This window comes from Podarcis vaucheri (assembly GCF_965113315.1).
Source record: "Podarcis vaucheri genome assembly, chromosome: 8".
NCBI classification, from domain to species: domain Eukaryota; kingdom Metazoa; phylum Chordata; class Lepidosauria; order Squamata; family Lacertidae; genus Podarcis; species Podarcis vaucheri.
This window is the reverse complement of record NC_138766.1, coordinates 32,406,342-32,429,824: the sequence shown is the minus strand read 5'-3', so window position 1 is coordinate 32,429,824 and position 23,483 is coordinate 32,406,342. Positions and strand designations below refer to the sequence as shown.

General features: G+C 42.3%; 2 protein-coding genes across 12 annotated transcripts; one reads left to right on the top strand and one right to left on the bottom strand.

Annotated features, from left to right (window-relative positions):
- Positions 1-1,496: 1,496 nt before the first annotated feature.
- LOC309539857 (tRNA selenocysteine 1-associated protein 1-like) lies at positions 1,497-14,335 on the bottom strand. Of its 11 annotated transcripts, none has more exons than XM_082236207.1 (10): positions 14,187-14,334; positions 12,438-12,609; positions 10,227-10,639; positions 9,554-9,630; positions 9,337-9,461; positions 6,801-6,977; positions 5,657-5,776; positions 4,718-5,114; positions 3,842-3,884; positions 1,497-1,881 (listed from the first exon to the last, which is right to left on the bottom strand). In XM_082236207.1, exons 4-10 carry the CDS (start codon positions 9,581-9,583, stop codon positions 1,745-1,747), a joined length of 1,029 nt encoding a protein of 342 aa, XP_082092333.1. In that variant the 5' UTR covers positions 9,584-9,630; positions 10,227-10,639; positions 12,438-12,609; positions 14,187-14,334; the 3' UTR covers positions 1,497-1,744. The 11 variants fall into 11 exon arrangements, with proteins under 11 accessions (XP_082092333.1, XP_082092339.1, XP_082092336.1 ...); XM_082236213.1 differs by having other exon boundaries at positions 9,337-9,458; XM_082236210.1 differs by having other exon boundaries at positions 9,554-10,357; positions 10,574-10,639.
- Positions 14,336-14,374: 39 nt separating this feature from the next.
- On the top strand, positions 14,375-23,483 carry PAK1IP1 (PAK1 interacting protein 1). Its single transcript, XM_082236206.1, has 10 exons — positions 14,375-14,575; positions 16,284-16,446; positions 17,012-17,132; positions 19,217-19,291; positions 19,498-19,550; positions 21,013-21,158; positions 21,243-21,340; positions 21,652-21,751; positions 22,362-22,488; positions 23,087-23,483. The coding sequence occupies exons 1-10, from the start codon at positions 14,513-14,515 to the stop codon at positions 23,239-23,241; spliced, it is 1,101 nt and encodes a 366-aa protein (XP_082092332.1). The 5' UTR covers positions 14,375-14,512; the 3' UTR covers positions 23,242-23,483.

Sequence of the window (23,483 nt, the reverse complement as noted above, 5' to 3'; positions counted from 1 at the left end):
TAGGACAACTGGATCCAATAAACTAGTATCTTGTTAAAGAGGTCAGCTTTGACAAATTAGCTTCAACTTGTAACAGGGAGGCTGGTTTACCATTTAGTACCTGAAATGTTCTCAAGTAATGATTTTGAATAGATTCAGTCCTTTAAATCCATGTCACTGCAGAGCTGTGCTCCATAGAAGAGCTGTCCCACTGGAAAAGGATTAAGAGAACTCTGTGTTTACTATTAAGGGAAACTTGTGGCAAAACTAATGAGTTAGGATTGGTTATTGATAGTTGCTGGAAGTAAACCATAAGGGAACATGAGATGCATAGGACTGCACTGAAATGTGTATGTAGCCCAATCCTCTGCATGTTTATGGCTTGTCAATTTCCACTGTAAGCAGAGTTCCAACCATAACATGGAGCAGAAAGAACTCTCATTATACACTTTAACTAAGGATATGCAGCAATGCAGATTTTTCTAAGTCAACTACACATTTAACATTACACACGGGCAAGTAACACTCCGGACACCTATCAGCATAAATGCCTACCAGTTAATTAAATTCAATCATCTCCCTCACATCGCAAAAGTCAGAGGTGTGGTAAGAGTTGTATGGAAGAGTTGTATGAAGCCAAGAATAACTTAGATCTTGAATGGGGAACCTATATTCCTCCAGCTGTTGGACTCACCAGCTATTCTGGCCAGGGCCACATCTTCCTCAATCCTTATTATAAAGTATTCATTATCCCTCTGAAACACTTAAAAAGAAAAAAATAAATTCCAGCCTGCTTCGATATGTGGCATTTGCACACAATATTTTTTTTTTTGGGGGGGGGGAGAAAGGTGCTTCGTATAATGAGCACAATCTCCAAAGCAAGTTGATCAGTATGGCCTCAGGAACAGTGTCACTTTGTATTTTTGCAGAGGAACAAGGAAAACTGCTCCACTCAAATCTCACATTCTCACAATAAGAATAAAGTAGTCTTACTCCTAAGGTGGGTATAGGTCTGTAATGTGAATATTTTTTTCATCCCTTTGCTTTTGGTCTTTACTGGCAGATTCGCTTCCACAAAAACACAACTGCTTACTCTTGAATGAATGGTGAAATCACGAAGGTTCATTTAAAGCTGTATCAGCTAGCCAATGGGATTTTCATGTTTAAAAGGCAGCCCAACTCTGGTTAGTATGTGAACTAAGGGGCAACAGTTATCTCCTTCAGGACCTGTTTGTAAATTTTGCCCTAGAATCTGGCCAGCCACCCCGGAGACAGTATGGGACTACACTGCCCTTTGTTCTTACTCAATTAATAATGCATTTGCTTACATCATTAGGAAAGTTTATGCAAACTACACAACAGCAACAAAATTAATCAAAGACCTAAGGTCCATCTAGTTCAGCAGTCACCAGTCTTGACCAGCCAGGTAAAAGGACCACACCCACAAAGCCCCAACCCTACATTTTGGAAACTAGATCACATACTTAGTAAGGTAATGACAGGTTCCAACTGACATGTTTGCAGAAACAAAGTTTTATTATTTACATAAGCAAGTCTATCTTTAGACTAACTCTTTACATTTCCAGAATATTTACATGATTTCAAGATACCGAGTGATGAACAAAATGACAAAGGCCATCAAAGCATAGCAAAACAAAATCCAACACCGTGCTTAAAAACTTAGGATCCAAAGTAATGTTGAAGAAATGTCAAATTTAGCACCTTGGTCGTAATAGTCATGCTATGGTGTTAACATAAGACACTTTTAGAAAGCAGTAGGGATCTCAGAGGTGACCGTATCCAGAGGTTGCCAATGACAGCTCATAAGTGTGTCAAAGAGTTCTTCACTTCTCACCATAAATTCTCTGTTCATTCTGTGAACGTCTATGTTGAGCTGTGGATCTGTTTAAGCAAACAAAACATCAGTGAGCAAGGAATCAAGTAGAACAGCTACTATACAGCGGGGGGGGGGGGGCTTTTGAAAACAGTGTTCTCTGTCCATTTTCTTCTGTTCATTTTTTACAGAACAGCTTAAAGTACAGAATGCATTCTTATCAAAAGATCCATAAAATGATTTTAAAAGAGTTTAATTTTCAGATTCTCTAGTTATTAATGACTTTTGTGTAATTTGTGTTGTGTTATCTCATAAAAGGGATAAACAGGGTTTTCTTGACACTGAACAAAATTCAGAGGTCATCTTTAAAATAGCAGTGGGCTTCCACCTGTACACCAGAATACTTTTAAACAAAGTTATATAAAGAATGCAACATTTGCATATTATCTTGTATCCTGCAGTAGCTACATTGCTGGAGAAAAATTCTACACTGCATGCAATCTTATTTTTATGATGTTCATATTCAGTAAATTTCCAACAAAGCTTGGCTGCAGTGCTATACAAACTTACCTGGAGCAAGCTCTGTTAAACTTATTTCAAAGCATGAATGCAAAGGATTGTGTTTATCATGCTGGAGTGGGGAATCTGTTTCAATCTGAGGGCTGCATTTCCTTAAGGATAACCTCCCTGGAACTAAATAGTGCTAGTGTGGCAAAAGGCAAACAATGGCGATGGAGCAACAAATATGACACTGCAGTACACTACTTTCCAGCTATGCAAAAGCCAGAGGTTCCCATGCTCATCACACACCTCTCCATCCTGTGTCCAGATAAGCAAGAGACATCACCACAGTTCAAGGACACATTGCAACCAGGCAAAAAACACTCAAGGACAGTACACAGCCCAGGAAATTCCCAAGGCCAGGGGCCTAAAGCAGGGGTCAGCAAACTTTTTCATCAGGGGGCCGGTCCACTGTCCCTCGAACTTTGTGGGGGGCCGGACTGTATTTTGAAAAATATAAATACCCTGCAAGCTGGTCCCGCAGCTGCCTCCGGACTTAGAGGAGGAACATACTCTGCACGCGCTCAGGAGCGTGTCTCTGTGCTGCCCGCTCACCGGCATTGTTGACGAGCAGCAGCCGCTCCATCGGCCTGTCCCTGTGGAGCTCCCAGGCGGTGTGCACCACACGTTGTGGCCCGTCGTCCGAGGCCAGGTCAGTGGGCAGGCCACGCATGCGGAGCGCCGGGCAGGCGGCATGCAGCTCGCCCTCCAGCTGCTCCAGCCAAATGCTCCACCAACAGCAGCGCCAATCGGGCACCAGGTGCAAGGACAGCAGGCGCGCCAAGCTCCAGCTGAAGCCCCATGACGTGCCCGTCATGATGCCCATGGCACAGACCAGACCTGCCGCCTGCTGGCCTCTCTGTCCATGACCACACCGGGTTTACCTCAGTGCGCAGGCGGCAAGGCTTCGGATTGGCTGTAGGAACTTCCTGCAGCCAATCTGAAGATGCGTCCGTGTCGCCGCCCGCCCAGCGTTGCTGAAGTCAGTCCCCGCACGGCAAGACGTCTGCAGTGCGTGAGGACTGACCGGGTGGGCGGCAGGGTCCACGGGCTGGATTTACGAGCCGGGAGGGGCCACATCTGGCCCCTGAACCGTAGTTTGCCAACCCCTGGCCTAAAGGACCACTTTGATTCACAGGAGTTTCCCACCCCTGCTGTAAAACAACATTTCAGATATTTTCTTTGGAGAGCAGTACATTTTGCAGAATGAAAAAAAAAAGGGGGGCGGACAACATCCAATTGTTATTTCCACTTACAGTGAGACTTACCCTTCCTCCACACACCCCTGCATACCCCTGAAATCTGCTTGAGGGTTGAGGGACCCTTTGGAGCAGACTTGGGGTACAGGGGCTGCAGAGGGAGATAAGGAAGAAGAATTCCACTGCAACTGCTGACACAATGTTGGATCTTGCCTAACTAAGATGAGCATCAAAGTCCACTTGCTTGTACTAACAATATCAAAATTACCTTCTGTTATTAGATCGTCATTCATAACCATAGCAGAGGTCTCCTGGGGGAGGAAAAACATGAATCATTTCTCTAAAGAAAAAACATCTATCTGCTATTTTTGAAAAAGGAAGCGTTAAAGCACAATTGCTATAAACATTGTAACCTGATCCTCAGCTTCTTCCTCCACCCCCCTTTTTACCTTAAACTCACATAAAGTTAGTAATTTAATGCAACTGAGCTGAACTATATTTTGAGTTTATTGCATTTCAGTATAATGGTGGACAAACTCCAAGGGTTTGTCTCGTCAGAATATTACTCATGTTAAATACGGACAACCAGTTAAAGAATCAAGCAGAAACATGATCCATGAATACAGTATAGCTATAATCCTATATGGCTTGGGACCAAGTCTCACTGAACTGGACAGTACTTCACAGTAAACCTCTATACAATTGGTTACAAAAGTTCTTAAAGCCTAGACCTAGTTCAGCCAGCCCTCTCACTGTGTGTGTTTTAAAACAGCACAAGTTTACAATTACAATCATACCTCGGATTAAATATGCTTCAGGTTGAGTGTTTTCAGGTTGCGTTCCGTGGCGATCCAGAAGTAACGGAATGGGTTACTTCTGGGTTTCACCACTTGCGCATGCACAGAAGCTCAAAATGACTTCACGTGCACGTGCAGAAGCAGCGAACTGCAACCCACGCATGCGCAGACGGGTTGCGTTCTGCTCAGGATGCGAACGGGGCTCCAGAACGGATCCAGTTTGCATCCAGAGATGCCACTGTATTGACAGATGTTAAAAAGCACCCAACAGCCATATTTAAGGTATATAGCCATTATTTCTAACAATGACCTTGTAAAAAAGCATGTAAGTATGCTCAAGTGGATACCTGAAATACAGCTGGATTCATAGCTTGCTGTCCCATATTTCCACTCTGTTGCATCCTTTCGTAAGATGCATAGCTGTAGTTGTAGTCATTATATTCAGCGTTATAATCTCCATATTCAGCATTATATTCTCCATATTCAGGGTAGTCACCGTAGCGGTCGGCAAAACGGGAACCAAAGCGCTCAGCATAACGTTCAGGAAAACGGTCCCCAAATTGTTCAGGGTAACGTTCAGGAAAACGGTCCCCAAAACGGTTACCTCGTTCAAAACGGTCAGGGCGTTCGTAGCGATCAAAGCGTTCATTTCTCTCATAATTATACTGGCGGTAGTAGTTTTGATAGTCTTGATAATAATCATTATAACTATAGGGCTGGTACCGCTGAAATTCTGCTTTCAATCTAAAACACAAGGCAAAAAAAAAAAAGAAAGAGTACAAGTTATCTAAAGCATGAAATAAAACCAATCATGCCATGGAAAGTCTAGCAAAAAGTCTAGCAAAAACCACATTCCCTAGAAAAAGTTAACCTGAATACAGGGTCGAATCATAGTGCTAGGTCTCTTCTTCCATCTGTTCAAGGATTTTTCCTAGCGCAATGGAACATTCTCCCCCTCCTAATTCCCCATGCCCCCAATCTGTACTGGGGTTCCTCCAACTTACAGGAACAGATTTGGGGAAGGTGCAAGGCATACACAGAGGGAGAAAAGGGGGGAACGTCCTATTGTGCAAGCGGAAACCCTGAAAATACTTCAAGAAGAAGAAGAAGAAGAATGAAGAATCATGGCCTGGCTGTTTATGTTGTAATAATTATGCTGATTATTAGAAAGAAAAGCACGAAGATGTTGACAATTATGCAAAAACAAAACAAAAATAACCCTAGGCTCCAGAGTAGTCATATACAAATGATGTGTTTGTAAGAGATTAATAAATTTCACGAGTTACCTTTTAGAAATGCCTAAAGTCAATCGGATTCGTTTTCCACCTAGACCAGGCGCGTTCTGACAATCTTGCAATGCTCTCATCATATCACCTTCTTCAGAAAATCGGACAAAGCCATAACCCCTAAATAGTTTTAATACACATTTTAGTACATGTTCTGACACTTGCAAAGAAACAGAAAACATTCTATTAATATTCAATTCAGCAATTTAGTGCTGCAACTCATCAAGTTTACCATTTCTTTCCCTGGGTGTTCTCACCACACTTCTGGGATATCCCCCAGGAATCTTTTTCAGAATGATTTGTTAGGGTGTTAGGGTTTGACGAAATAAATCAGAATACTATTTATTTCAAATTTTATCAAACCCTAACACCAGCATAAACTGAAATTACTTAGCCTCTAACAATCAGGTTTTTTCATGGGATCTTACTAAGTTCAATATTATCTAGTAGTACAGTATTTTAATTTTTTTTGGAAGCCGCCCAGAGTGGCTGGGGAAGCCCAGCCAGATAGGCGGGGTATAAATAATAAATTTATTATTATTATTATTATCATCATCTAAGTAAGTCACTGGTCATGAAATGACACCCAAAAAATTGTTTACTGCATCACTGGTGGACTCCTAGATTTCCAATGGTCAGTCAAATAAATTCCATTTCAAAAAATGTTAGCTGCAGACTACTTCGCTTTGCCCCCTGTAAACTGGAGACATCTTACCATTCTCCTTACACTTGATTTTGATTAATGTTATCTTCCTTTCCTTATTAAATGCAACATGTGCACTTAAGATATGCAACTTCATAAATAGTTCAAGAAACTACTCTCGTTTGTTACATGATCATATAGAGCTATGACGTATTAAATCTAGATCCTATCAGGTTTCTCAAACTACAGCAGACCTCTCTATGTAAGTGTAAGCGGTCACTAAGCACTGCAGCTCTAAATTTCCCTGCCAAACATGCTCAATTTTCCATTGAGATACCAGGTTCATGAGAAGACTGAACACCATTAGTCTATTTTCTCTCTTCTTATTGGAGATTGCACATTTGTTTCTGGATGTGCAGAGCTCACTACAAAAAAGCTTTTGAGCGCCTCAGTTGTATACTGTTTCTTACCACCAATGCTTCTTGTTCTCTAATAAGTTACCTGGAATATCCAAGCAGATCTGTGGCCACTTTGCAGTCTACAGAAGATGGATATCTTTTGAAAAAGTAGTCATAGAGCAAGAAATCATCCACCTCGGGAGTTAACTCTCCTACAAATATTGCAAATTCTGTCCTTGTAAATTCTGGCCTAACAAATTCTTGCCTTGGAAATTCTGGCCTGTAAGAAATGTAAAGAAAAAATACAATTAGTAGTCTTGCAGTAAAAGCCTCAGGGCCCTGTATCCACTAGGTTACTTTCCAGAGTGTATGCACTCAAATACCTACCTAGGATTGATCCAGCCAATACTTGTTTGTCCTTGTCCATGGTGCATTCACGGGCACCATGCACAGAAGCAATATCTTGGTCATGTCTGAGCAACAATCCTCAAACCACTTTTCTGAAACTCTGCTTCAGACCAAACTGTCCGAGAGGCTGCTCCCCCAACACAAACCACCTTTCCAAACCACCCAAGTGAAAAATATTTACTATACTATTAAATCCATGAAAGAGGTCAATTACCTCCTCCAAAATAAAGTTAAAAGCAGTACTTTTAAGCAGCTTGTGGGTTTTTATTAGCCTTCTCTGCTTTCGGATTCAAGAGAGCAGTTCTCAAAGCTTAGTCCAAAGCAACCCTGCTAGCGTCCATGAGCGAAGAGTCAATATTTTGGGTGGAATTCACTCTAGCACCAAAGAGAATGTTCTGTCAGCACAAGCATTTATATGTGTTTTGTTGGGCAAGCTACACTATCCTCCTGCCATGTGCTGTTCTGGGGGTTCCCCAGACCCTCCAGAGAGGATTTAGGGAAGGCACGGGGGAGCAGCCATGTTGCTCTAATGGGAGTCCTTGCACTGGGTTCCACTACCAGAAGGGGCAATTAAATCCAGCCCTTTATTTTCTTCACTGTTACCTCACTAACATCAAGAGATATCAAACTTACAAAATAATGTGATTCAACTTATATGGCCAAGCAGAGGCACATATTCAACTGATGCAGAAAAGAACTAAAATTAAGCAATAGATAGGTAGCCGTGTTGGTCTGCCATAGTCAAAATAAAAAAAATTCCTTCCAGTAGCACCTTAAAGACCAACTAAGTTAGTTCTTGGTATGAGCTTTCGTGTGCATGTTCTGAAGAAGTGTGCATGCACACGAAAGCTCATACCAAGAACTAACTTAGTTGGTCTTTAAGGTGCTACTGGAAGGAATTTTTTTTATTTTAAAATTAAGCAAGTTTTTCTGCAGCTCAAACTAGTTATTAATTTTATCTATTTTGTTATTACTGTTGCCTTCTCCCATAGCTGTGGCTTGAATCATTTGGAGCCTTCTGCTCTGCAAGCGCCTTTCATGTTCTGTTAGCGCACAGCACTAGCTGGGTAATATGTAAAGAGGGCTGATATCTAGGAAATCTTGCATAAACAGCAAAAAGATGGGCCTATGATTCTGCTTCTTCTAGCTCTAGAACTCTAATCCTAAACTCTACATTTATATTCCCACTTTAGAATGGTTAAACTGAAGCAAGAAATAGGGAGAATGAACATGACGGAAATATCATTAACATTAGCAAGCATGGATGAGATTAAGCAAACAACACCCCAAAATGCTGTAATATTCAGCATGAGTTGCTTTGAGCAAGTGGGGCATATTCTAAAAAAAAATTGCGCAGCCCTTTTTCCAGCAACATTGATCAGAGAATGCCAATACACTTTACATATATCGTACCTACATATATTAGTCAAAAGCTAAGTATGAAAGAATCTTCAAGTAGCTTTATAGATAGTTATCCTGACAAACGGACACCAGTTGCAAGTATTTAACTAACTGTGGACAATATTATCATAATATAGTTTGGCTCTAATTACAGACCAGATTCTCTCTTGTTCTATGACCTCATTAAAAATAAAACTGAATTTGTGGAAATGAATGGGGCTTGTCAATATCCCACGGCGAGGTGGGCTTCAAATTTATATCCAAAGTGTAATGCTATTAATACTTTGTAGTGCCAAGGTACGTTTACTGCCTTTCTAGCCATATTGAGATGGCTGTTGTGATTTTATTCAACATATACCCTCCAAGATGAATACAGTACATGGTAAAACCTTAAGCATCAAAAGGTAAACATGGTACAAAAGATAAAGCAGATCTCAAATGACACTGAGAAATAATCAGAAACCCTTTTGAGAAGCAGGGAACAAACCAACAGGGTACAATACTTGTGTATATTCTGGATGTCTACCATCAGCCGTATCAGCTTTCATGCTGAACACAGAATTCTCCCGATAGTCTTGGAACCGTTGCCTGAAGCCTTTTAACTTGTTTCACTTTAATTACAAGTTCATATCCACTGGGCCTTTGAAAGCTACTAAATAAAGACCTCCATTAAAACTGGCTTATTTCTTTATTTAACTTTACAAAATACTTTTTTTCAGAACAGCCTAATGAGGTTTTTTTTTTTTTGGTTAATTTCATGCTATTTGATTTAAATACTATTATATGGACAAGAGCCGGCTTTTTTCTTGTCAGTTTCAAGGTTTCTTCACCTGCTTGGAATACTAGTAAAATCTGGTCTTCCTGCTCTTGCTTTACTCTTTTTCTTCCGTTTTTTGTGGGGGGATCTCCACCACAGAGGCAGGCTTTCTTTTTTGGCCTTTCCCACTGTATCCTGCTAGAATGAAAAACAGTTATACAGTATTTCATCTCAATTAAATGCCTCCCTCCCTCTCCCGATCACCACCTTGGTGATTTCCCCATATTCACCTTTCCCTTGACAGAAGCCTGGGGTCCCATCTCTCCCTCCGCCTCCCATGAGGGAAAGCAGCCTCTGGGGAAAATGCCTGGCAAAAATAACAGAGCCAAAGGATTGTATGAAAAGCCATATTCCCCTGACTTGGTCAAGCTGGCTATAGGAGTAACTGCTTTTCACGCCAACATTTTGACTCCCCTCGGTTTCCTTAATTTAAAAAAAAAGTTAACCATTAGAGGCTGACCAAGCATGAAATTTAAGACTTGCTTTTACAACAGGACCCTGCTTTACATCTCTCCAAGACTTGCCCAGAGACGCTACAGCAGAAAGAGGTCCAGTGTATGAGATGCAGGGCCAGGTCACCAATTATTATTTTTAACCTAAAAGGGGTTTTGGGCTCTTCTCTGAGATATTGATCAACACTGCCAGGTATTGGCCACTATCTCAGGGCAACTGTCTGGGGTAGACTGAATCTAATTGCAGCCAAAGGAGCTTATGTCAAGTTTTTACACTAGCAACATGCAAGTGAAAAAAAATGCCACATCCAAAAAAAGAAACCAGCAGAGGCAGTTATATGGGAAGGAAAAGGGAAGGAGGCGGCAGTCGACCAGATAACAAAGGCAATATCCCTCACCATCCCTCACCATCGGGATAGAGATTAAACATTTTCATTTAAGGTTTACTTACATGGATGGTATCATTTCACTTCTAGCGCACCAGTTCAGGCATCCTAAATAGTGTGTGTTATAGGAAAGTCCCACCACAAGATCTCACTGTGCAACAGTGCAGAAAGCAAAGCTTCTTGTTCTGCCCCCAAGCTGCTTCAGTTGACGTGATTAAGGATTCCACAGCAGGGGAGAACAATCTGTCAGAAATTCATCTGAGGAAAGCATAGGGCTAAAACCCACCACCACCGCCACTCCTCCCCCAGAAATCCTTGCTTAAGTTTGACATTTGCCAATGGCTCGGACCATGGCTAATGTCTTCCCCTAAGGAGCTATGAATGTGGTGTCATTCTCATAAAATGGTCTTACCTGGCTAGCCATTGTTAAAAATTATCTTCAGAAGAAAAATACGCCGCGGCTGCTCTTTTTGATGCTCTGTTTTTTATAAAAAAAGAAATGTGTAAGATTTTTTTAAATGAAAAATAATCTGCCTTTAATTGCAGGACTGCTGCAAATGTAACCTAATGACCACTTAGATTTTGTGGAATTCCTTCCTTGAGGAATATAACAGTGACCAAAAAGAATAGTAGTTACAGGTGAAATTCAAATCCAAGTCCATCAACCTTCTGGAACAGATTTTCCAGACACGTGAACAGGGAGGAGGAGAGGAAGAAGTCACACTGGAAAGTGGAAGCTCATATTTGCTGGCAGATGGACACTGTTAGAATATCACCCAATTTGTTTAGATTTTGTACATCTTGGCCTTGACATTGAAAAACAATTTGATGGAAGAGTATACTTTTTTTGAAATGAGTAGTTTACCACAACATTTAAGGTTTATTAATTTTATGAAATTAATAATTTCTCTACCAACTTTCAACACTGAAGTGCACTTAAGGAAACTCATAATAAAACTACAATTAATAAAATCATGAATGAGGCCTAGTTTGACTTTTCCTTGTGAGGACACAGAAAGTATACTAGTTAAGAGAAAACCCACCAAACCCACGAGTGTCTAACAGAAGTACCAGATTAAGAAGCATCCCTAAGATGCAAACTTGTTGTTTCAAGATAAATACAACTCTACATGGGTATAGTCTCCTCCCAACCTGAAAATTAAAGAAAAACACATTCCCTTTTTTTTAGGGTATGCTGTGCACTTTATTTTTTTTAAATGCTGTGTTTGCCAAATTAACCAAAGCAATATAGTTATAAATTATACCTTTATGTGCAGTGTCTACATTAGGACAAAATTAGTTTGGAAGTACTACATTCTATGTCAAACTACAGTGGTACCTCGCAAGACGAACGCCTCGCAAGACGGAAAACCCGCTAGACGAAAGGGTTTTCCGTTTTGGAGGCGCTTCGCAAGACGAATTTCCCTATGGGCTTGCTTCGCAAGACGACAGCCCATAGGGAAATATCCGGGACAGTGGGGAAGCGCAGCGCGTCTTCCCCACTGTCCTCGGACCTCCTCCGAAGCCGGGCGGTGGGGCGGGAACGCCTCCTCCCGCCGCCGCTGGGCTTTGGAACGCTGCTCCGAAGCCGGGCGGCGGGGCGGGAACACCTGCCCCCGCTGCTGGGCTTTGGAACGCTGCTCCGAAGCCAGGCAGCAGGGCGGGAACACCTTCTGAAGGCGGGCGGGGGGGCGAAAGTCTTTGTCCCCCCTGCCTGCCTTCCCAGGGGCTTTTAAATCGCCCCGGACAGCGGAGAAGTCCTCCGCTGTCCCGGGGCGATTTTAAAATGCCGCCCGCCAGCATTTTAAGATCGCCCGGACAGCGGAGAAGTCCTCCGCTGTCCTGGGGTTTTTTAAAATGCTGGGGGTGGGAAGAAAAGCCCTTGTCCCCCCCCCCCAGCCTTCAGAAGAGGTCCGGGGACAGACTGTCCCCTGACCTGGTCTGAAGGCGGTTTCCCTAGGAACGCATTAATTGATTTTCAATGCATTCCTACGGGAAACCGTGCATCGCAAGACGAAAAACTCGCAAGACGAAGAGACTTGCGGAACGAATTAATTTCGTCTTGCGAGGCACCACTGTATAATGGTACCTTTGTTCCCAAGGTACAAGAGCAAATCAAATCTGTAGATCAGCAATGCAAAATGTAATGTAAATATGCATTCAGGAAGCTAATATATTGCTCTACTTACAAGATTGCTGACAGACATAGCATCTTTCAAGACATGCAAATAACATGTTCTACAACTAGTTCTTCGAGCTGAATAATTTCAACTTACCAGTCAGTGTCTACTACACAAACTGCCAAATAAAAATAACTCTGGATGCAGAAGATGGAGAGTACCAAAGTAAGGTGTCATCCAATGTATTTCGGGTTCCAAGTATCTTATGAATTCACAACTATTTTTGGTACTTTCTTCCTCCACGATTGCTAAACAACCTATGTTTTCACTACAATAGAAAGAAAGAAAGAAAGAAAGAAAGAAAGAAAGAAAGAAAGAATTAGAGACACATAACAGTTTCATAGCAATAGGACTTATTTTGACCGAAGCGAGACCTGGGAGCCTTTTTGCTGTTTTGTACTGGTATTACAAATCTTTGGTGAGAGTATACTAAATTGGATAAGTCTCAATGAAATCATCAAAACTTGTTTCTGTGATACTTTTCCAAACACAAAGCACACCACATAATTCTTACACTCAAGGATCATGCTCATAGCATGTATTTACATAAATTTTTAGAAGAATACATTCCATAGGTAAGTGAGGAACCCAAAGTGTTGCATCCCATTACATCTGCACATGATTGAGATGAATTTATGTTAATGCAACAGAACTTCACTTTCCTCTCATAAGAAAATAAAAGCGCTGTTGGATCAGGCCAAATGATCACTTAGTTCAGTATTCTGTCCTTACAGAGAACAGTCAGGTGTTCATGGGAAACCTGAAAGCAGGACCTGAGCACAATTCGCAGAACTGCCACTGACAGTAGAAAAAGAACAAAGCTAATTTGGTTCGTTGCTATTGATAGCCTTATCCCTCCATGAATTGTCTAATCCTCTTTTAAAGGCATCCAGGTTGGTGGCCATCACAATAGGCTGCAGGAACATAATTCCAGGGTTTAATTTCAAAGCAAGATTGGGGGGGGCACATGGAGGAAGGTGAAAAACTCATAAAGAGTTTAACAGATTTTGATTGCACCCTAGTTTGGGCAAAATATAAAAGAGAAAATAATTTCTGAAAATATAAATATGAAACAGAAAATAATTTCTGAAAAAGACGCTTTCAAATCTGAAAAATCCAAAATTAAGTAGTTCCCGCATTTTCTGTAACAGATGTTCAAGAGGGGGGGCGGCAAAAAGTTGTGTTTCCCAATAGAAATATGCCTGTGTAATACAGTACTGTGATTTAAAAAAAAATAAAAAAACCACCTTACCAGGTCCTTCATTTTTCAAATGAAAATTTGATTTCGCCTAGAACTGTATCGCCTAGAACTGCAAAATATATCTGACTATCTAGAAGGCGTCTCTGTCTCCCTTGAGTTTTAAAAGTTTAAAACGGGGGGGGGGGGGTGCTTTACATTTCAATTCTAGACCCGCCTGTTGGGGTTTTTTTTTAAGTCCCATTAGTCCAACGCGGCTCACTTTCCCCTAGCGACGCTTAACGGTGCAACCGGGCTACGTCTAAAACGAAAGCCTTGGGCTGAGCCTTTGCAGAAAGCCTGATCCAACGGTCCCCCAAGGTTCAGGTGTCAGTCTTAACCGGCACAGCCTGAACTAAGCGCGCGCAGGAGGATTGCGCAGCCTTGCGAGGGACCAACCCGACAGCGAGCGGGCGGGAGAAGCGAGTCTCCCGCACGCGCCGAGGCCTCCCTTCACAGGGGCGGGGCTGGAGAAACTCCACGAGAAGAGCCGGGGGAGCCTGAAAACCACCCCCAGAAGCGCCGGAGGTAGGCCGTTAAGGAATGAGAAGCGCCTGTTCGCCACCCGCCAGCGCCACCCGCGCTCCCTCAGCCCCTCCGATACTAACGTCTCCGGCCTTCCTGAGAGCCGCCATAACGAGGAGTTCGGATGTCGCAACGCTCCCTTCCGCCGCCGCCCCGCCTTCTTCCTTCTCCTCCCGACGACTTCCGCCCAAGGCTGCCCGGTGACTGCCTGTTTGTTTTACTTCCGGTCGTTCCTACCGACGCCCCCTCATACGAGGAGGTCGAACGAGAAGCGCCAGTCAGTGAGGGCCGCGGCGCACGCGGGTGGCACAGTCTTCCGGCTCCTGATCAGGCGGGAGAAATAGACAACCCCACGCCGCACAGCTATTAAGGACCCCAGCGTCATTAGGTGCCGCCGAAAGGCTGAGAAATGGAGCTGTTAGGGGGCTGCTACGAACAGGTACTCTTCGGGTTCGCGATACAGCCGGGTGAGGTAAGAACTGTATTTAAAAAAAAAACACCAAACGAAAGCGGGGGGCGGGGTTGGAAAGAGCAAAAAGTGGCGCGCTGTGCACTTACAGCGTGAGGGCCGCATGCGCGACGCACGCCACGCGAGATGCGACGCGCACGAGGGTCACGGGGGAGCTTGGCTGGCTCGCCTCATCTTGCTCAAAGGCTTCCTTCCCAGAAGCCTTCGCGGCATTTGCCGCGCGCAGCTCCGCCCTTGTGGGTTCGAATGTTGCCTAGGTGATGGCGAGGAAAGGGCGTCTTCCTCCCGCTCATAGGAGGAAACACGAGGGTCATCTAGTCCAACCCCCTTGCAATGCAGGAATACTTTTGCCCGACCTAGGATTCGAACCCACGACCGAGAGCATAACAGCTTCGTGCTCTACCTGCTGAGCTATCATATCCTCCAACATTTAGGGACGTCCTATTCTGTTGTTGTTGTTGTTGTTGTTTATACCCCGCCCATCTGCCTGGGCTGCCCCAGCCACTCTCGGTGGCTTCCAACATCTATAGGGACAAAATAAAATACTAAATAATTAAAAACTTACCTCTACAGCCTTCAGATGGCTCGGGGGTCTTGATGACTCCATACCGTCCAACATTTCTCCAATGAAAATAGAGACGTCCTAAGCAAAAGCAGGACATTCCGGGATCAAATCAGAAACTGGAACGGTTTCTGTAAATCCAGGACTCTTCCTTCGAAAATAGAGACACTTGGAGGATCTGATTATACCCCAGTTTCCTCCAAGTGAAGGAGATCAAGGTGGCATCCCCATCTATCCTCACAACAAGCCTGTGAGGTAGAGATTGTGACAAATTTCGATTTTAACAAATTTTGCGATGGTTCCTCAACTGACCAGATATCTCCTTTACTGAACATGGAATGTTTTGTTTGCTCTGTGCACATTCAGGTCTTGATCCCAACAAAGTTCATCCTAGCTAAGTCCCTTTTAGAACTGTGACAGTCACTCCTTTAATTCCATTGCTTTCATGGAACTGTAGCCTTATGAGGCTTTGCCCTCGGGTGGGAAAAATATTGCGCCCGGGAAAGGGAAAACTGGAGTCAACAGACACTCAAGGAATAGTTTCGGTGAAAAAGCTTTATTTCTACCATCCATGAACTGGTAGAAGGAGCAAATGTGATAACTCACAAAAAGCATGCATGGGTTCACAGTCATGTGTACAGAGTATATATTCCCCTTCCAGTTCCCTCCCCTTTCTCCTCCCTCAGGAGTCCTGCCTTGAGTTCCCCTGAGCATGAACAGAAAGCTCCTGTCTTGGGATTCTTCCCAGGAGAAGGGGAATGAGAACAGTTCAGCATGTCCAAGATCTTGCAACTAGAATGAGATAAAAGTCAGTTCTCAGGCCTGCTCTGACAGAGTCTATTCATTAGCTTTTTGAAGCCTTCTTATGCTGATGTGTACCAGAATCTTGTGAGAATCCACATAAAAGCTGTAGCTGTGGATTTTTAGAAGGCAAAAGGAATTTTGGACAGTTTTGAGGCCTGGTGTGATTATTGAGTGGGGGGGGGACTTCGGGCCTAGGTGGGGTCACCTGGCCTCACCTTCCTTCAGAACTTGTTGATGAATAGGATTAGCTGCATCAGGCCCTCTGAAGATTAGTTCCCTTTTTCTGTTTTAAAAATTGGGATATCATTAGCAAATAATAATTGTTCTTTTATTTTTCATCTTCAGAACTGGTCAGCTCTTCCTGATTTCACCCACCATGCTCACACTGCTTCACTGTCCACAGTAGCTGTGAATGACAGATATGTAGTCACTGGCAGCAAGGATGAAACCATACAAATCTATGACATGAAAAAGAAAGTAGAACATGGGGCACTGATGCAACACGATGGTAAGGGGCTTATCATTCTTGTATTAGTTGCATGGATTGGGAGTGAGATATGTATTAGTGGGAGTTGGTTCTGAGCAGGACTTAAGTATGAAGAGGCTTACAAATATTTGCCCTGATCCAGAGGCTACTTGCATGAAAGGCTGCAAGCACAAAGGCTTCCTCATTCACTTCTGTATTATTAATAAAAAGGGAAGCCAGGTCCAGCAGGTGCCCCATATGCATGTTGAAGTGCCTGTGGGATTCTGGATCCAGGGCACAGCCTTTAATCCAGCACATGGTAAAATGCACATGCCAACCTTATTTCAAGGGTTTGTTTCCAATTCTAAGCAGCATATACAGAAATAATTTTCATGGATTTCAGTGGACTCAAATTCAAAGTGGTACTGAGAACTGCAGGGTTCCTAGACACCAAATGATAGCCATAAGCTTCCAAACATAGTTTAGCATGTGCAGTTTTGCAGGGCATATGTAAATCTGCTATGCTGCAAATTTATTATTTTGAAATGTAGAAGACATGTTTTAATTCAAAATACATTAAATGTAACTGATTTGTATGGATTTTCAGGCACTGTAACTTGCTTGGAATTCTATGGAAGTTCACATTTATTGAGTGGAGCTGAGGACGGTTTAATATGCATTTGGAACACAAAAAGATGGGAGTGCTTAAAGTCCATTAAGGCACACAAGTAAGCATTGTTTTCTTCTTTTAAAAAAGTGTATGGCTTAATTTCAGAGTTGCATGAGAAGCTTTCTTATGCTCTCTTCCCCTGCAACCATTCCAAAACAACTTTTCCAGAGAATCCAAAATGGCATGGTACAGAAGGCTACAGTGGGTGGTGGAAATTGGATAGGAGCACCTTGCAGAAACTACATCCCATGCTGTTCTGGAAGGTTTCTTGAAGTTGTTTACAAGCCTATATATTTATCACACACGTGCGATAAGCAGAGAATGCAGCATAAAACAGTTGTAAAATATCATTATGAAACCATTGTTATTAGAAAAATAGTATAAGAATCAAGCAACAACCAAGTCAGCCTAAGTTTGTTACTGCCCACAAACTCACCTAAACAACTAAGAAAACGCAGTAGGGTCAGGTTGGGGCAGGTTTTTCAATTAGGGAGTTCAAGTACACCACTGAAGTGTAACAACTGAGGAGGCTCCAGGGGTAGTCAGTCTTTTTATACCTATGACCCACTAATGCATCTTTCTTGATGGGAAAATTTCCTTACCGCCCACCAGTGCTCGATGGAAGGAGGATTCTGCTTGTGCTGTAGAACCCCCTACCAGGGACCAGGTTGAAAATCCCTGCTCTAGTCTGAGCTTTCATTGATACTATTTCCCAGGGTTGTAGATCTGGATATGTCAGAAATGGAAACTTCTTGTTGCTTTTTAAGCTGTTTATATCTCACGCTTAATCAAAAGGATCTCAGGGTGGATAACAGTCAAACTAAAAATAATAATATCAACTAATAATAATAATAATAATAATTTATTATTTGTACCCCGCCCATCTGGCTGGATTTCCCCAGCCACTCTGGGCGGCTTCCACAGAAACCAAAAAACACTAAAATATCATACACTAAAAGCTTCCCTGAATAGGGCCGCCTTAAGATGTCTTCTGAATGTCAGGTAGTTGTCCATCACCTTGACATCCAATGGGAGGGCATTCCACAGGGCGGGCGCCACCACCGAAAAGGCCCTCTGCCTGGTTCCCTGTAGCTTCGCTTCTTGTAATGAGGGAACCACCAGAAGGCCCTCGGCGCTGGACCTCAGTGTCCGGGCAGAACGATGGGGGTGGAGACGCTCCTTCAGGTATACTGGGCCGAAGCCGTTTAGGGCTTTAAAGGTCAACACCAGCACTTTGAATTGTGCTCGGAAACGTACTGGGAGCCAATGTAGGTCTTTCAAGACCGGTGTTATGTGGTCTTGGCGGCCGCCCCCAGTCACCAGTCTAGCTGCCGCATTCTGGATTAGCTGTAGTTTCCGAGTCACCTTCAAAGGTAGCCCCACGTAGAGCGCATTGCAGTAGTCCAAGCGGGAGATAACTAGAGCATGCACCACTCTGGCCAGACAGTCCGCGGGCAGGTAGGGTCTCAGCCTGCGTACCAGGTGGAGTTGGTAGACAGCTGCCCTGGATACAGAATTGACCTGCGCCTCCATGGACAGCTGTGAGTCCAAAATGACTCCCAGGCTACGCACCTGGTCCTTCAGGGGCACAGTTACCCTATTCAGGACCAGGGAGTCCTCCACACCAGCCCGCCCCCTGTCTTGTCAGGATTCAACTTTAATCCATTAGCCGCCATCCATCCTCCAACCGCCTCCAGGCACTCACACAGGACCTTCACCGCCTTCACTGGTTCTGATTTGAAAGAAAGGTAGAGCTGGGTATCATCTGCATATTGATGGACACCCAGTCCAAACCCCCTGATGATCTCTCCCAAGAATATATATAACCCCTCTCCCAAGAATATATATAAAAACACAATATATCCACCATCTCTCAGCTGATAGTTAGTATTAGTTTTCAGAAGCCTGTGAAGTCATGCCATGTTTTAAGCCACTTGAGTTTTCAACTGGATTGCAGGGGGCAGGGGGTTCAAAGGCAGGGTGCCACTACAGAAAAGATCTCCCCGCACGTCACCCCCACAAATGTAGTTCCTAATGGCAGGGTGCAAAAGACAGCCTTAATTCATGGGCAGCATTTAATTATTATTGCTAGTGAGTTCGTGGGAGTAATGAATCTTGACTTTCATTTGCTCTTTTTATCAGGGGACATGTGACATCTTTTTCTATTCATCCTTCTGGGAAATTAGCTTTGTCAGTAGGAACAGACAAGACGTTAAGGTGAGTCGGAAGGTTGCAACTTCAGAAACATTCATTTTAGTTTTATTTAAAACTTTAGATTCTTCTTTTCTGTAAACTCAAAGCAATTAACAAGTGATACAAATTCAAAAAGAAGTCCCGGGGGGGGGGGACATTAAATTGTTCATTTTTAAAAACTAGTTAATTCTTCCCTCCAAAATATGTTTATTAAGCATCTTGTTTTTCAGAACATGGAACCTTGTAGAAGGAAGATCTGCATTCATAAAAAATATAAAACAAAGTGAGTATATCCTCTTTGCATTTTGTCGTATTTTGTAATTATAGAAATGTTTGTGCATTGCCAAATACCATGTGTGTCTCATTTTTTAGTTCAGAGTTCACAGTTATTGTGTCCTTGGATTTGTGAGGCAGCCCTGAAAACTCCGAGAATCTCTATTTCTTACACAAACGTTTCAAGGTCCCCATTGCCTCATAATCTCCATTACCTTATTATCACATTAAATGCTATTATAAGTCACCAGCCTTCTCACTGGCAATTGTTCCTGGCAGAAACCTCATTCCCACCCTGAGTCCTATCTCTCCTCTGAGCCCTTCAAAGCCCCTATCAATCTATGTTAATGGCTCTCAAATTCTTAGTCTCCTATATTCTGGAGTTATCTGCTGAGTGCCTCCAAAGAGTTTTTCTTGCTTCATGCCTCTTTCCCTTCAGAATAGCTAGGATTTGGTTTTTCTGTTAGGAGTGCTTCTCATGTCTTTGCACTGGTGGCATCTATGAAGGCAAAATAGTTAAATCATGCTCCCCAGCGCACCACCTAAATCTCCAGAAGGTCTTGGGATCCTTCAGACAGCATGGAAGATGAAATGGGGTCCTGCAGGATGGAAACCGAATTGACGGAAATCATCTCCTTGACAGAAGCCTCTGCTGGATGAGAGCCTTCCTTGAACACACCACTGGCTACATGTTTTGCAAAGCAGAATCATTAAGGAGACTTTGGTTTATAGATAACTAATATATTGGCCTTTTATATATCTTTATAGCCAACACTCTTTTAAAAGACATGTAAAAACAAGGCAAAATTTTTACATAGTGGGGTATATGTAATGTTTCATACTGTGAATAAGTATTTGTAGCGCATCACATTTGAAAAGAATCTTTGTCTAAGAGAGATGTTCTAGCAATATTCAGAAGGGAACTTGGAGGGGGGTCAGTAGCTTAACAGTGTCCAAGATGTTTCATTTCTCTATTTGGCTTAGATTGCTGATAACATTCAGTATTAGGACTCAGCTACAGTGGTACCTTGGTTTACAACCATAATCCGTTCCGGAGGTCTGGATGTAAACAGAAAGAGGTTGTAATCCAAGGTGCACTTTCACCAATGGGGACTCCAAAAAAGGGGGGGGTTGTAATCCAAAAAAAAGGGACACACACCTCTGGGTTTGACGTGGTTGTAATCCAAAACGGTTGCAGACCAAGGTACCACTGTATACAGCTGCAAATAAAACATTTTAAATGTGTTTTAATTGCAGCATACAATGTGACACTTTATGGCGATGGCGAGCCTTATGGAAAATTATTTGTATTTTTTAAAAACGCTTTTAAAAAAAGCATTTTCTGAATGTTTTCCATATGTGTGTAGATTCCACTTTAGATTTCCTTATTTTGTTTGCAGTAAAGTGATTATTTGGTATCTATTTGAAATTAATATTTTATAAAATCTCTATCATTTTTCCTCTTAACGTAGATGCGCATCTTGTTAAATGGTCACCCAGTGGTGAGGTATACGTGGTAGTTATAGCTAACAAAGTGGATATATACAACCTTGAAACTGCTTCTATTTCTGGCACCATTGTTGCAGAAAAGAGAATATCTTCAGTAAAGTTTCTTACAGTAAGTAGTAATGCAGTGTTAAAGTAAGCAAAGCATTTTAAATAAATTAAATCTGATTTATGTTTTCTTCACCTTTTCTTTCAGGATTCCATACTTGCTATTGCAGGAGATGAAGAATTTGTACGGTTATTTAATTGTGAATCTCAAAAGTGCCTTTGTGAATTTAAAGCTCATGAAAAAAGGTATTTTATTTCTGAAACATAATAGAAAGGATATTATGCATGCTTTGGCTCAACTTTTAGGAGTATATAATAGTCAGTTTTTAATTTTTTCTCTTTGGATTCTTGTTTTGTATTTTCATTATGAATGTGCCATAGTTTAGCACTTCAAATTTTTTTACTGATTTTAACATGGAAGAATGCATGTGTTTAAACCAGTAGCACTTAGTTAAATAGGGCTGAATTGTGTCCTATCGCCAGTTTTCTTAGTGCTTGCTGCTGTTTAATATTTACCGATTTTATTGGGATATTTCATATCAACTATTGATCCATAGAGTAAAAGAGATCTACACTTTTGAAATGGAAGGCTTACATATTCTGGTGACTGCATCCAGCGATGGATACCTTAAGATGTGGAGTCTTGATCTTGAGAAGGTTTGTATATTACAAAGCTAAGTGCACCATTCATGGTTGAATCCTAAATTCCAAGAAGCAGTAGCGTACTTCTGAGTAAAGACAGCTAGGATTACGTTACAGGCGTGCCTGTGGCAGCTAAGTGAAAAGAGAAGTCACAGCTTTTACACCTTTAAGAGTTGTGTAGAAGAGGGCATTTCAGCAGGTAAGCTACATCTTCTGAAATCCCATCATCAATACAATATTAATGGTGTAAGCCCTTCTCTTTTTTTGATCTGGCCATCCAAGTTGTCCCCATCCTATCTTGGTTGGTTGGTTGGTTGGTTGGTTGGTTGGTTGGTTTGTTTGAAGAGTCATTTTGCTGTTGGTTTCACAGGGTGCGGATTCAACCTATGGGAACATATGGAAGCTTCCTTATAGTTAGTCAGCCCATTGGTCCATCTTTCTTCATAGGGTCTACTGTGCACTGCTTGGCAGCAGCCCTCCCAAAATTCCAGACAGGATTCACTCCCAGTCCTACCTAGAAATGCCAGGAATTAAGACTTAAGCACTTGGAGTTTTCTCCATTGCTGCTACAGAACAACATGGTTTCTGGGATTTACATTAACCATTTCTTTCCCCCTCCCTTCAGATTAATAATTCCCCGTCATTGCTGTGTGAAGTCAATACTAAGGCCAGGCTTACCTGTTTAGCAGTTTGGCACAAGAGAGATTCAGAAGCCAAGAAGATCCCCAATGAAGCCACAACATCCTCTCAAGGTATCATAAAGCTTTCCTGGACTTCTGTTAAGTTTTCAGCTGTGACTTGTTTAAAAAAGGGTTGATATATATTAACCAGATCCTACCATAAAGTATATTTACAACGTTTTGGGGACAAGTGATTTTGCCTCTCATCAAACCAGTTCGCTCTGCAGAGTTGAAAAACACACAGGTCCAATGATAGTTTGATTCAAGTTATTATTTAGACAAGGGTGGTCATGGAGGTTGCTGTTCATACATTCAACAAAAAAACAACTGGTTATTTTGTAAAATGTAGACTCCAATTTGTCCCTCTATTCATCTTTGCCCCAAAGATGCTTCTGTAAGTAGTCAGTGGTTGGGGCTGTTTTCTCTTTTCCTTTGCAGTGCCCTTCAGCCTTTCTAAATCTGTTCTAGAGGACTAGGGGAACCTTTGGACTGGATGTGGGAAGCTGCAGGAGAAATTTGTGAAAATATTCTCTCTCTGCCTTCCGTTCATGGAAGCCTCCCCTGGAAGAAAGAGCCTTCCATGTGTAGAGGGACACACTTGAATACTTTCCAGTGTATTTAAAGCATTACATCTTTAAATTTTACAACGAATAACTTCATTTTGTTTCAGCGCATGAAGAGGAGCAACCATTGATAAAGAAAAAGAAAATTGGTTGGGCTGAGTGTGATAAGTCATCAGAGGGTGTTGTCCAAGAAACCCTCAAGAAAGGAAAATCGGCTGGCGTGCAGCAAAAGAAGAAAAAGATAATGCAGAAATTAAAGTGAATATGTCACTACCATTTGCAATTCTAATCCTATAATAAATTGCCACCAATTTCCAGCACAATTTTTTACTTAATTGCAATATTATGGCTATGCATTCATGGCAATTTGATCAGTTAATATTTATAGAAAGGAACCATTTTTATTTAAGCTGTGCGCATTTCCAGATCCTATGACCAAATGTTTTTACAGAGGAGGAAACATTTTATGTTGTTAAATAAATATTTTATATAAAGCACCTGAAA

Coding starts and splice junctions, on each gene's coding strand:
- LOC309539857 (XM_082236207.1), bottom strand. CDS start 9,583: ATGGGACCCCAGGCTTCTGTCAAGGGAAAG. Junction 9,462..9,553: donor AGGCTTCTGTCAAGGGAAAG/GTGAATATGGGG, acceptor TTTTCATTCTAG/CAGGATACAGTGGGAAAGGC. Junction 6,978..9,336: donor TTTACTAGTATTCCAAGCAG/GTGAAGAAACCT, acceptor CATTTCTTACAG/GCCAGAATTTCCAAGGCAAG.
- PAK1IP1 (XM_082236206.1), top strand. CDS start 14,513: ATGGAGCTGTTAGGGGGCTGCTACGAACAGGTACTCTTCGGGTTCGCG. Junction 19,551..21,012: donor CATAAAAAATATAAAACAAA/GTGAGTATATCC, acceptor CTCTTAACGTAG/ATGCGCATCTTGTTAAATGG. Junction 21,159..21,242: donor CTTCAGTAAAGTTTCTTACA/GTAAGTAGTAAT, acceptor CTTTTCTTTCAG/GATTCCATACTTGCTATTGC.